This window comes from Onychostoma macrolepis, chromosome 19 (genome assembly GCF_012432095.1).
Source record: "Onychostoma macrolepis isolate SWU-2019 chromosome 19, ASM1243209v1, whole genome shotgun sequence".
Lineage (NCBI taxonomy): Eukaryota > Metazoa > Chordata > Actinopteri > Cypriniformes > Cyprinidae > Onychostoma > Onychostoma macrolepis.
Genome location: NC_081173.1, coordinates 29,338,639 through 29,351,325, shown reverse-complemented (window position 1 = coordinate 29,351,325; position 12,687 = coordinate 29,338,639). Strand labels below are relative to the sequence as shown.

Genomic DNA, 12,687 nt, shown 5'->3' with positions numbered 1-12,687 from the left:
TTCATTGACTGGAAAAGAGCTGCATGAACATTCTGCTAAACATCTGCTTTTGCGGCACACAGTAGAAAGCCACGCAACGGCATGACGGCGAGAAAATAATGACAACTTTTCATTCAACTGTCTTGAAGACACTCGTATAACACACAGATTGAGTCGGTGTGTGTTCAGAATCCTGTGATTGTTTGTAAAGTCACACACTCGTGAATGTTAGTGTGCAGTCGCTGACTCACACACACTCACTAAATCAGGACCTCCAGTGTGTTTATATAAAGCCAATTCAGATGAATCTCCAAACCCTAAAAGGAACCTAGCAATTTAATACTTTGTGAATCCTTTTCACTTTTAAGGACGTCCCTGAAGCAAATATGTCGGATTGAGTTCGATCCAAACTCATCCATGCTTCACTTTCAGAATTACGCCCAAATATGACCTGCTTTAATTCCAAATGTGATGAATCAAATGTTCTAAAGTGCAACACAAACTGAGTTTCCAGAGAGAATATTCTGGAATGTCAGAGCTGCTGGATACTTTAAATTTCATTTGCCGCCACATCAACAAACCAAACGAGCCAGACAGGGGGAAAAAAAACGTCAGGATTCGGCTCAGAAAAATCGACAGAAACATCAGCAGTTACACACACTTAAAAGGCAGCACGAGTGAGGGTACTTACTGGAGGGCATGGTGTAGGTGTCCTCCTCATCTATGATCTCTGCGTAGTCGTCTGTTTCTGCAGGGAGACAGAAGCAGCAGCGGTCAGTATCTCACACACACCGGCCAAACTAACGCCCACTCGGTCACTACACCACCCCAAACACACGTAACCTTCCACTACACAAACTAGAGCCGGCCAACCAGCCTCCATGAAGACTCGCACACACTCAAACTCAAGTGCACTTCTCTCTTTTAAACTCTCTGAACTCCATCTGAGTGTCTGTCTGTCCGACCGGCCAATCAGAGAGCAGCTCCGTGGTTGAGCTCGGGAAAGAAGAGGGGAAGGAAGTGACTCTTTCGTCTTCATGCAAAACAGATTTAGTCCGGCGTTTTTGTTTGTTGGTAGAGGTCACTCGCTTCTCTAAATAATCGCACCTTTAAAGTGCCCTGTGAGGAATGCAGGGAGCAAAAGAGACTTCAAGTGCACTTAAAGTGAAGCAGACTCACATTTACACACTACAACTAAACTAGAATCTACGCAAGATTGACTAGATTCCAGTAACTTTCCAAACCCACACAGAGCAGGGAGTTAGTTAGAGGAAAGAAATGAAGATTGCAAGTCAAACATTACCATCTCCGCTTAGATCTTCTGCAGGTCCATGCAAAGAACGGAGAGGAGAGGAGCAGAGAGGAGAAAGGTTAATTCACCAGCTGACATGAAAACACACATTGGTCATGAATCTGAAGCGGTTAACTGGTTTGTTCGTCCTCTCTGGCTGTGTGAGCTGCTCCTGCAGTAAATGTGTTTTGTTCATGCTGTTCTGGGAGTCATTAGTGTGGGTTATATTGGGTTAGACGTGCTGCAGGAATGTGCGGGATGAGATTCAATTGGGACGTGGACACACATCTGCCTGGATCGTTCTGACACGGGTCTAATTCAGTGCGTTTCACATGGAAAAATCTCGGAGACAGATTTTTATGTTTCAATGCAATTAGCAAAAATAAAAACTGTCAACAGCAATTCGTCGCTAAATCAATAGAAAAACTCAAACAAAACATATTTAGCACAAAGGCTACTTTTATCAAATTTGCTGAACTTTAATTTAAAATATTTATTTCTCCTCATTATAATACGAAAAAAACTAAAAAAAGTTATTTTATTTTTTAAAACATAGAATTCTATAATATCATATATATACATACACACACAGTTAATTTATTACACTACTGGAATCAATGCATTTAATTGTCATGGATAAAAAATTCAAAAAGCAAAATAATTCTTGTTGATGCACATATATACACGCATTGCAGCAATGAGTTGCTGGGAATGTGTTTATATTGCCATAAATGATTTCAAAAAGCAAATTAAGCAAGTAAATAAATAAATAAATTTTATTTATGCAAATATAATATCTTATCATTATTTTTCCACATTACAGATGTGTTTAACTGTTATGAATACTAATTTCCAAAAGCAAAATAAGCAAAACAAATAAATATTTAAATTAAATATATTTATTATAAATATTATATAACATTCTATAAATATTTTATTATATATTATGCAATATTATACACACAATTAAATACATATAGTTACAAAAAATAATAAAAAGAATGTGATTTGATTGGTCAAGGAGGTAGAAACTACCAGCACTCAAAATCACATCTACACTTCTAGCTAGATGAAAACAGAATGAAGAGAATGAATCAAAGCACTTATGATACACCTGTGAATCTATGGGAAGCAGATGATGCAAAGACATGTGTTGTTTAGGGTGGAGAGCAGGTGAGGGTTAGTGATAAACACACACACACACACACACACACACACACACAGGAACAGCATGTACCCTTAGGAGGAGAATCATGGGAACAGAGGACAAACGGAAGGAGAAAGCGCCGAGCTTTAGCAGCTTTGGTAGGCGTCTGAACCACCGAGTCTTCAGTGAAGAACAACAGATGGAGAGAGAAAGAGATTGAAGCAAAGCAAGAGAATATGGCAGGAGGAATGGAGACATATAATATTAACATATTTATCATCCAGATCCGTGACAAAACATTTCAGCCTGACAAACTCAGACTTTCACTATCAGCTCATCTCACACCAAAAATGAAACGCAACCACTGACAGCACGTGCTGTTTGCATTGTTTTAGCACTTGATTCACTAAATGAATTATGCAAATGAGCTAACAATACAAACACACCCAGAAATTAGTGCAATCACATTAAAAATAAAGCATGTTTGCATTGAGAAGAATGAGAATAACTTCATTTAAATGTCTTCAGAAAGTGGTTTTAGATTTAGATTTTGCTGAAAATCTCCAGCGTAAGCAGCTTATAAACAGCAGACGCGTTCATGAGCATGAAACATCTGAAATACAACTGCTGATGAGCTTTAAATGTGTGCAGATGTTGCAGAAACCAGCCCAACATCTTGAAGACATCAAATATCAGAGAACTGCTAAAAAGATGATGTGAAACTGCATTTGCAATGCATTTGATTGTAATATTTCAGAGTAAAACAAACATTCAGATTTTTCCCATAAGGGATATGATTGGATTGTGAAGTGTCAAGTTCTGATATTACTAGCAGTGTTTGGCCTGTAAAGCATAACTATTATTATTATTCGTCATACTCATGGTTAGTGAATTGAACAAACCTCTAACACTAAATATTAAACTTCAAATGTAATAATATTTGTGACCCTGGACCACAAAACCAGTCTTAAGTGTCAATTTTGCCCATACACATAATCTGAAAGCCGAGATACAACTATTATCTGAAAATCTGGAATCTGAGGGTGCAAAAAAATCAAAATACTGAGAAAATCACCTTTAAAGTTGTCCAAATTCATTTCTTAGCAATGCATATTACTAATCAAAAATTAAGTTTTGATATATTTACGGTAAGAAATTTACTAAATATCTTCATGGAACATGATCTTTACTTAAGATCCTAATGATTTTTGGCATAAAAGAAACATGGATAATTTTGACCCATACAATGTATTTTTGGCTATTGCTACAAATATACCCCAGCGACTTAAGACTACTTTTGTGCTCCAGGGTCACATCTATGCAGCCTGTTTATGCTGTAACTTAAGTAATCATAAGTGACATAAGTTATCAGACCATTTTCATTTGATAAGACAACAAAACTGGTGAAATCCCTCAGACTTACACCGAACACATGTCTTTGGGAACTAAGCATCATATTTTGATATGAACTGCTTTACAGATTTGATAGATAATCAATAAACCTGATAAATCAGAGATGACGTCAGATGCGTCTTACCTGAAACAGAGATGGCACGAACTCCTGCCCGAATACCCTCCAGCCGCTTCTCATTGTTGGCCAGTCTGTGGAGAAACCATCTCATTAACAAATAAAATGCTGATTATTGATGTTTTCATGCACACATAACAAGACACATTTATCCAATGACTCACGTAAACATGAGAATTTCCACATGTGTTTATTTGGTACCTCATGCAAATATGCATGCTAACATTATTTTACTTCCTATATGCTAGATTAAAACTCTTTAGTTAGCCCTCAATTAGAACTTGGCAACACAATATATAATATTTTTAATATAAGAAAAAACATATAACATTAAAATACAATAAATATAACTACTTAAATACAATGAAATATTATACATAATATCACATATTATATTCTAAAAATGTTACAATGTTAATATATCATTTTAATTTCTCATTAAACATTATTTTAAAAAGACAAAATAAAAAGTATATATCTATATTATTATTTATTAATATTTTATATAATAATATATATATTTTCTCTCTATATATTTTGATGTTAAATTAGTCTAATGGTGCTCTTTAGGAAACTTCATTAAAAATAAAATAAATTAAATTAAAATAACTAAATAAATATCATTAAAAATATATAACTTATTAAATAATATGAAAATTAAAACTTTCAAGCGTATAAAATATTATATTTATTTAGATTCATATTTATTAATGTTTCATATATTCATATACATTTTCCCCCCTCCAGATTGATGCTAAGATTTTAAGGGAACTTCACATTGGAAATTCCAAGAAAGAAAGAAAAAAACACAATACATTAATACGATCATCAACAAAATGATCAGAAATATACAGTGAATGTCTGATATATCACCCAGCTCCTGTCCCAGCCTTTAGTTTTGACCAGTTTTGGTGGTGTTTAAGTATTAACTGGTGGTCAAACCTCCTCTAAATGAATCTTGTGCCTGACGTCAGTTTATTAAACAGCTCATGAATGCCAGTGAAGTGAATTTATGACTTACTTTGGAATGGATGGAAGAGCTCTTTCCCCCTCTGTAGGACAGAAAAACACACAGCATCAGCTCATGAATCAAACAGGAGAACACGACTCACCCAAACACTATATTACCAAGAGCTGCATTTCATACTTTACTACAAGTGGACTTGTTTTCAATATGTCTTTCTATCAGTGTCTTGCAGAGACAAACAGCTGTGCTGCTTCATACTGAGATTTTCCACTCAATGCGTCTCATTCATGCTAATTCCCTGCTTTACTGCCTCTAGAGTACAAACATCCCACAATGCAGCAGTGTGAGTCAGGCGTACCTTTCTGCGGTCTGACGATGAAGGACTGGTTGATGGCACTGAGCAGTCGACAGTATCCGTCGATGAGGTCGGCCATGTTCTCAGCGGTGGCGAAGGACGGCGTGCTGATCGTGAGAGGCTACGAGAAAGAAACCAGACTCACAATGAGCCATTATCAGCAACAGCAGCCTCATCATGACGTCAGGATACAACACACACCAGCTGCACTGACCAAACACACACACACACACTGCTGAAGACACGCCCACAAATCCACAGACACACCCACAACAGTGCTTCCCTTTACTCCAGCTGTGATTATGCTGTCTAGATTAAATGTGATGAGGTAAAAATAATAACAAACACACAACACGCCATTATAGTCTGGTCTGATTCCCAAACAAATGACTCTTATGAGCTCGATCTAACATAACAGAACATAACAATTTATTTATATAGCACTTTTTATACATAAAGTGCTTCACAAGCAAAAAACAAATAGAATATCAATATAAAATAATCAAAGCACAAAATGATTCAACAGGTAAACAAACATAGAGGGGAAAAAGAAAATAAGGCAAAAAAACACACACTTTAATTATATTTAATTATGATCTCACAAGTTAACAGTTTAAATCTGTTTTAGCATTATTGATATACTATTTTAGTATTTACCAATATTTAGAACTAGCTTTCTAGTTCTATAATTTTTTCTGTTTTCTTTGTCATTTTAGTGAAATACAGTATTTAATATTAAAATGCACACTATTCCTATTTAGCTTTATTTTTAATTTCAGTCTTAGGTTTAGTCATTTTAATACTTCAATTGTATATAGACACATTTATTATTTTCTTATTTTTTTTACTTTTCAGTTTTCTGTGTAATTTTAATTTAGTTAGTTTCTAAGTAATTTTGTTATGTGCTTTGTCATTTTTATTAGCTTTTTTTTTTTTTTTAATACTTCTGTTTAGCTTTAATTTAGTTTAAATTCTTTTTTAGACTTTTTTTTTCTTTTAATGTTTTATATTTTTGTTATTTTGTTATTTTTTGATTTTTCAGTTTTCATTTTCATTTTAGTTAAATGCTAGTCATTTTTTACTTGATTTATCATTTTTATAATTTTTTTTATGTTTCTGTTTGTTTCCAAGACAACAATTATAGTTTTAAAAATGTTTAATCTAATATTTATATTTTGTTTTATTTTGGCTATATTTCAATAACCAAAAAATGTTTTAATAGTTTTAGTTAAGAATAACACCACAGTCTAACTGAATAAACCAGTCTAACGAATCCACCACAGCGTCTAAAGCCGGGTAAAAATGGTGCCTAAAAGACAGACGATAAGAAAAAGAGAAAAGAAAGACTGACAAAGTACAGACAAAGACGCCAAGAGCTAAAATAACAGTGACGGACTGAAATTAGAGCGCCGTCAGCGCAGGGCTGAGCTGGATTTACACCCTCCTGAGTCACACATCTCAAACTAAACACCACATCCTACAATCACAACATCAGCTGAATTTCATTTACTCCTGAGCTCAACCAGGCAAAACCAGATTTTGTTGGAGAAGCATGGCTGATGCTGAACTTTACCTCAGCGGCTCCTGCCACGTCCAGCTGTAAGACGCCCTTCCTCTCCTTCTCCTCCACGCAGGAGTAATGAATGCTCTGCACCTGCGTGAAGTTGGCCAGATGTGTCGGCTGAAAGAAAACACACACACATTACTCATGCATCACATGACAGAGAGACTAATGGGACAGATAAGCTTTGAAATGAAGAAATTCCTCCTTATAAAGCCAATCAGAACATTTGCTGTTCATTTTTATTTCGGATTTTGGACCAATGAGATTTCACTGTGGGCGGAGCTACTTATAAACAGAACCAAGCAACTGAACAAAACAACTAGGTTAAAGTGACATAGATGCTTGTTGCTATAGTGATGTCAATGTGTGTTACCGTGGAGCCCTTGTCTGTCAGGTAACTGATTCCCTCCTCTGGACCGATGGCGAGATCCACTGATATGACCCAACTCGACTGAGACAGACAGAGAGAGATGAGTGTCAATCACAGGATCTGACTGCACACTGAATTCAGATTTAATCAGAAGAAAATAAATCATTACGGGTTATGAGCAGGGTTAAAAAAATAAATAGTTAGTTAGGCTCCTAAATAATTTTATCTACAAATATTGCTTTCATTATACCACCAAAATTATAAGATCAATATAGTCTCTTTTGCTCACCAAGGCTGCATTTATTTGTTTAAAAATACAGTAAAAGCAGTAAATATGTGAAATAATATTACAATTTCAAATAACTGTTTTCTAAGTTAATATATTTTAAAATGAATTTTTTTTTTTTTTTTAATTTTCAGCATCATTACTGCAGTCTTCAGTGTCACATGATCCTTCAGAAATCATTCTAATATACTGATTTGCTGCTCAATACACATTTCTGATTATTATCAATGTTGAAAACAATTGTGCTGCTTCATATTTTTGTGGAAACTGTGATACATTTTATTTTTAACGATTCTTTGATAAACAAAAAGTTCAAAAGAACAGCTTTTGTTTGAAATAGAAATCCTCTTTAACATTATAAATGTCTCTACTGTCACTTTTGACCAATTTAATGCATTCTTGATGAATAAAAGTATTCATTCTTTAAAAAAAAAAAAAAATCTCACTGACCCCAAACTTGTGAACAGCAGCATATAGTATGTAGTATAATGCAAAATACAGTTTAAGGATTGTTAAGAAATATTTTGGTTTGATAATCAGTGTCAGCTAATGTAATTCCTCATTGAGCAGCAGGGGGCAGTAAAGTCCCATGATTCCCCTCAGCAGCGATGACCTGACGTACCCCCAGAGCACATCGAAAGCACTCTTTGTCGAATCTGTAGACTGGCGCCAGGATCTCAAAAAACTTCAGTATGCTCTGCTCGTCGTTCAGGTTGGCGAACTGCTTAAACGTTTGTTGGATCTGTTTCCTCAGCGCTTTGGCCTGAAACAGAGAGAGAAAGAGCAGCGTTACGCTTCACACTGATTACAAACACCAGCAGAGCTCCGGTTAAATCCCATATCAGCAATACTACATAAAAAAACAGTTTCATTCTAATAACATCATACTGAATTACAGCTCTTGTGCAACTGGGTGCTATAAAGATCACCATAAAAAAAATGATTTAAAAACCTCTTAAACCTGTATTTCAATTCAAGTGACGTCGTTTCCAAAATACACATCTGGGTTAACTTATTATAGCTAATTAAAAACCTTAAAAAAATTGTTACTTGAAATAAAATAAACATTAACTGAGATCAAATAAAACACACAAAAAGCCAGTTGCTTAGGAAACATTTCTGACTTTTATTTAGTTTAGCAATGTACTAAAATAACAAAAACTATAACTGAAATAAAAATTAATAAATAATAGACATATTTTAAATAAAATGATATATCAGAGTTATTATAGTTAAATAAAACTAAAACCATAAAAATTTTATTTAATGATATACTAAAATAACAAAAATTTAATATAGACATTAAAAATGACAAAAAATATAGAAAAAACTATAATTGAAACTCAGTGATAAAATTACAGATAGAAATGGTTTTAAATCAGTGAGTTCAAGGTTTAGCAGTTTGTGCTAGTGCAAAAAATAGTATAAGCAAAAACAATAGTGATGCTTTTCTTAGCAAATACAAATTTTTATGATGAATTATGATCACATATATACAGCATAACTTAATAATCCAGAATCTGCCCGGTAATTAGTGCTGACAGGTTCATTGCAACCATCAAATTCAGCTGTCAATCAAATAAGACGCACTAAAGTGATCAATCTCTATCAGCTTTCTCTCGCTCTCCTCAAAATACACACAACCTGCTCTCTGCTGATGGACGTGACGAGCTCTGAAAGGCATTATGTGTATCCTAACAGCATTCCTGACAGAGATACACACAGATCATATCAAACATGTGAGCGGTCGCTTCAGATGGACCGTCCACCCTTCCTGACAGGAAGTGCAGCCCGTATCTGAGCTTACATCTGCAGAGGAATCATGGGAAGGGTCTGACGGACCAAACCAGAAGGGAATGCAGTTTACTTCATCTAGAGACTCAGAAATGTGCCTCTTCTTCCCTTTTGTTATGATTTACCACTTCAAATCTTTCATTTTCATAACAGAGAGCTGTTGATAACAATGGGTAAAATGTTCTCTTATTATATATAACAGAAATGAGTCAGCAATCCACAATCCTTTAGAACACTGATGAAAAATACAGTTAATAAACCTAGTTATTAATTCATACTATTAATACTAAACATGTTAATAAGACAAAAACGTATTTACAGTTAATTTTTTTTCCCCCAAAAATTATTTAAAATAAATATGAACAAACAACATGAATAAAAAATAAATGGCATACCCAACTACTTCTGTCTCTTTACTGCATAAAATTTGTCCAAATAAGTCTGAATATTAATCTCTGTCATCTATGATCAATTCTGGTTTCTCTTCATCGATTTTAATGGAATATCTCTGCCATCATTTATACGCCACAAATCTGCATATTAGAATGATTTCTGAAGGATCATGTGACACTGAAGACTGAGTAATGATGCTGAAAATTCAGCTTTACATAACAGAAATAAATTACATTTGAACTTATATTCACATAGTAAACAGTTATTTTAAGTTGTTATAATATTTCAGAATTTTATTGTTTTTACTGTATTTTTGATCAAATAAATGCAGCCTTGATGAGCAGAAAAGACTTCTTTCACTTTCTCTGCATGGAAAACAGCAGCTCATCAAAATGTTTCCTTCTATGCGCCAGCAAAAAGAATCATGCAAGTTTTGAATAACATAAAGGTGAGTAAATAATGGCAGGATTTTCATGTTTTGGGTGAACTATCCCTTTAATAAGCCCCCTGTGCTTTGAAAACAAACAGTATTTTTATTAAAGTGATGACATGTGAGCTCAACTCAATCAGGGCTGGATTTGATTTATGCGGTCAGTGACAGATGGCTGCGCTGTTAAATGAACCCTGTTTCTAACTCGATCAAATGAACTCTGCTCACACACCGATGCTGGAAACTCTCAAAAATGACATTTTCTAGGAAGCGCATAGATTAAATGTTATAATCGGCCTAAATGAACAGCTCTCGAGCAACATAACCGCACACACAAGCTCCCGGCCGATGGGAACAGAGCGTGAGGCAGTGGAGGATGGGGCGATTTAACACCTCTGTCCCGCCCACGTGCGCACATGTTTGAGGCTGACCCTCAGGGTCAAAGGACAACCCCTCTATTTTACTGAGCATCTGTCTGCAGGAGTGTGTGGGACACTATTCTTACAGCAGCTGCACACACTCACACCATCCAACTTACAATCCTCATTCCCCTCATTCCCCTCATCCCTCAACCATCGTTAACAGAGTCACCATCAGGGTCACTGTAGTTAAAGAAAACTATAAACATTTTAAATATATTTTTAAATATATTTTGCAGCTAGTTGCCAAGATAACATTTCTCATTTTTTGTTTAAATTCACTTACTAAAATAACTACAATTACATATTTGTATATATATATATATATATATATATATTATATTAAAATAAATAAATAAAAACTATACAGAAAAATACAAATGAATAAAAGTAATAAAGTATAAAAAATATTAATATAAAAATAAAAACGAATAAAAATTACAAACAATTTAACTAACATTAAAATGAAAGTAGAAAATAATTAATAAATATGAATAAACATTTATAAATCATTTTAAAATGAATAAAAATTACAAAAGCAGATAACAATTAACAATTTAATTAACAATTAAAATTAAAAAGGAAACTATGAAAATTTAAAATGCTAAATATTAAATACTTAAAAAAAAAAAAAAGGAAAACACGTAAAAAAACGTAAACTTAAAAAGCAAACAACAAAAATTACCATGAAATTTAAAATTAAAAAGGAAACAGAACATATAAAAATTAAAAAAGCTAATAAACATATTGTATACTTATAAACAATAGGATAACTAATAAAAATGACAAATAAAAATGACTAATAAAAGCACATAGCAAATTACTTAAATTTAAATAAAAATGCAAGTAAAAATATGAAATATTAAAAATAAAAATTCAAAATAGAAATAGAAACTATAATGGTATCTCAAAGATACTAAAATAACACTTAAAGCCGCCACTAAACAGAAGATATGAACAAGTTTACAACCACATATTATGATGTATTTCTGAACAAAACAAGACAAAACATCGAGTTGAGACGTCATTTCATCTGTTGATTGTTAAGTGGATTGTAAAATACTGCAATGTGATTGGTCTCACATACATCACAGATATTAAGTGAGCTTATCACACAAAGAGCAAGTTACAAAATCCATATATATATATAAAATGCACAGATGAATTACAAGTATATAACAGCATATAGCAATATGCATCATTTGCATTATTTGATTTGATGCAACTTTAATCCCAAGTATTCAACTTAAGCCAGAGACATATTGGCTAAATGTGTTCGCAGTAGAAAGCATCCTCTCACCTTAACCGATTCCAACAAACTTTTGGGGAAGAACCGTCGTAGTCCAACGTCTTTTCTGCAAAACAGAGAAACGGAGCAGAAATCTGAGCGCAGATGTGATGAAGTCATCGCAAGCTTCATTCAGACATTTCCACAGAGAAGCAGCCCATCTGGTGAACTGATCTCATCACACTGATCTATAAACGCACGCTGGATGACATGTGGACCTAATGAAGCAAACATCAGGAAAACCTTGCATACACGTGTGAAACATTACTATAAAAATGAAAATCGCATGTCATCCTCTACTGCGTTTTATAGACATGCTTTAAACACCAACAAAATACAAAATAAATATTTCAGCTTTGTCATGGTGATGCATTTCCAACCTCTCCTTTTTGCATTAATTATGCATGTTTTGATGAGAAAAAAAATGAACGGTAGTGAAGTAAAAACTAGAATTTTGTCTTTAATTTTTCTTAAAACAATTTAGTTTTTTTTTTATACATAATTTCACACAAGAAGTCTTGAGGCTGGGTCGCCAGGTTGTGAAAAACCTTGTTACCATCATATTTTCCCTTTTAAATGAATGAACACTTGAATTGATTTGTGGCAATGACATTATCATCATAACCATCCTTTGTTTTTTTTTCTTTTTTAATGTTAAATAGCAGCATATTGAGCTGGAAGAGTCAGCTGACCTGTATCTGTTAGAGAAAGACGTGTAGAGTCAGCGTGTGAGCAGGACTGTAGATTTAAAGGCCAATAAAAGCCAGCCGTCCCTGATGATAGTTTCTTCATTTAATCTAAATGAAGAGCGCTCTGGTTTGGCTTTGCTCAGCTGTACCCGCGTGGCGTCTCGCCAAAACAATTCGTCCATGTTTA

General features: G+C 34.0%; 1 protein-coding gene across 10 annotated transcripts in view; it reads right to left on the bottom strand.

Annotated features, from left to right (window-relative positions):
- ptk2aa (protein tyrosine kinase 2aa) overlaps positions 1 to 12,687 on the bottom strand; it is a 95,050-nt gene that overhangs the window by 21,623 nt on the left and 60,740 nt on the right. For 6 of the 10 annotated variants that reach the window (XM_058752779.1, XM_058752781.1, XM_058752773.1 and 3 more), the window contains 10 exons: positions 11,824 to 11,878; positions 8,110 to 8,250; positions 7,205 to 7,282; positions 6,841 to 6,948; positions 5,271 to 5,388; positions 4,967 to 4,997; positions 3,955 to 4,019; positions 2,508 to 2,597; positions 1,283 to 1,300; positions 671 to 727 (listed from right to left, as the gene is read on the bottom strand). In XM_058752779.1, the coding sequence (XP_058608762.1) occupies positions 671 to 727; positions 1,283 to 1,300; positions 2,508 to 2,597; positions 3,955 to 4,019; positions 4,967 to 4,997; positions 5,271 to 5,388; positions 6,841 to 6,948; positions 7,205 to 7,282; positions 8,110 to 8,250; positions 11,824 to 11,878 (761 nt within the window). The remainder of the gene's footprint in view (positions 1 to 670; positions 728 to 1,282; positions 1,301 to 2,507; positions 2,598 to 3,954; positions 4,020 to 4,966; positions 4,998 to 5,270; positions 5,389 to 6,840; positions 6,949 to 7,204; positions 7,283 to 8,109; positions 8,251 to 11,823; positions 11,879 to 12,687) is intronic. The other 4 variants (XM_058752775.1, XM_058752777.1, XM_058752776.1 and 1 more) reach the window with 2 other exon arrangements.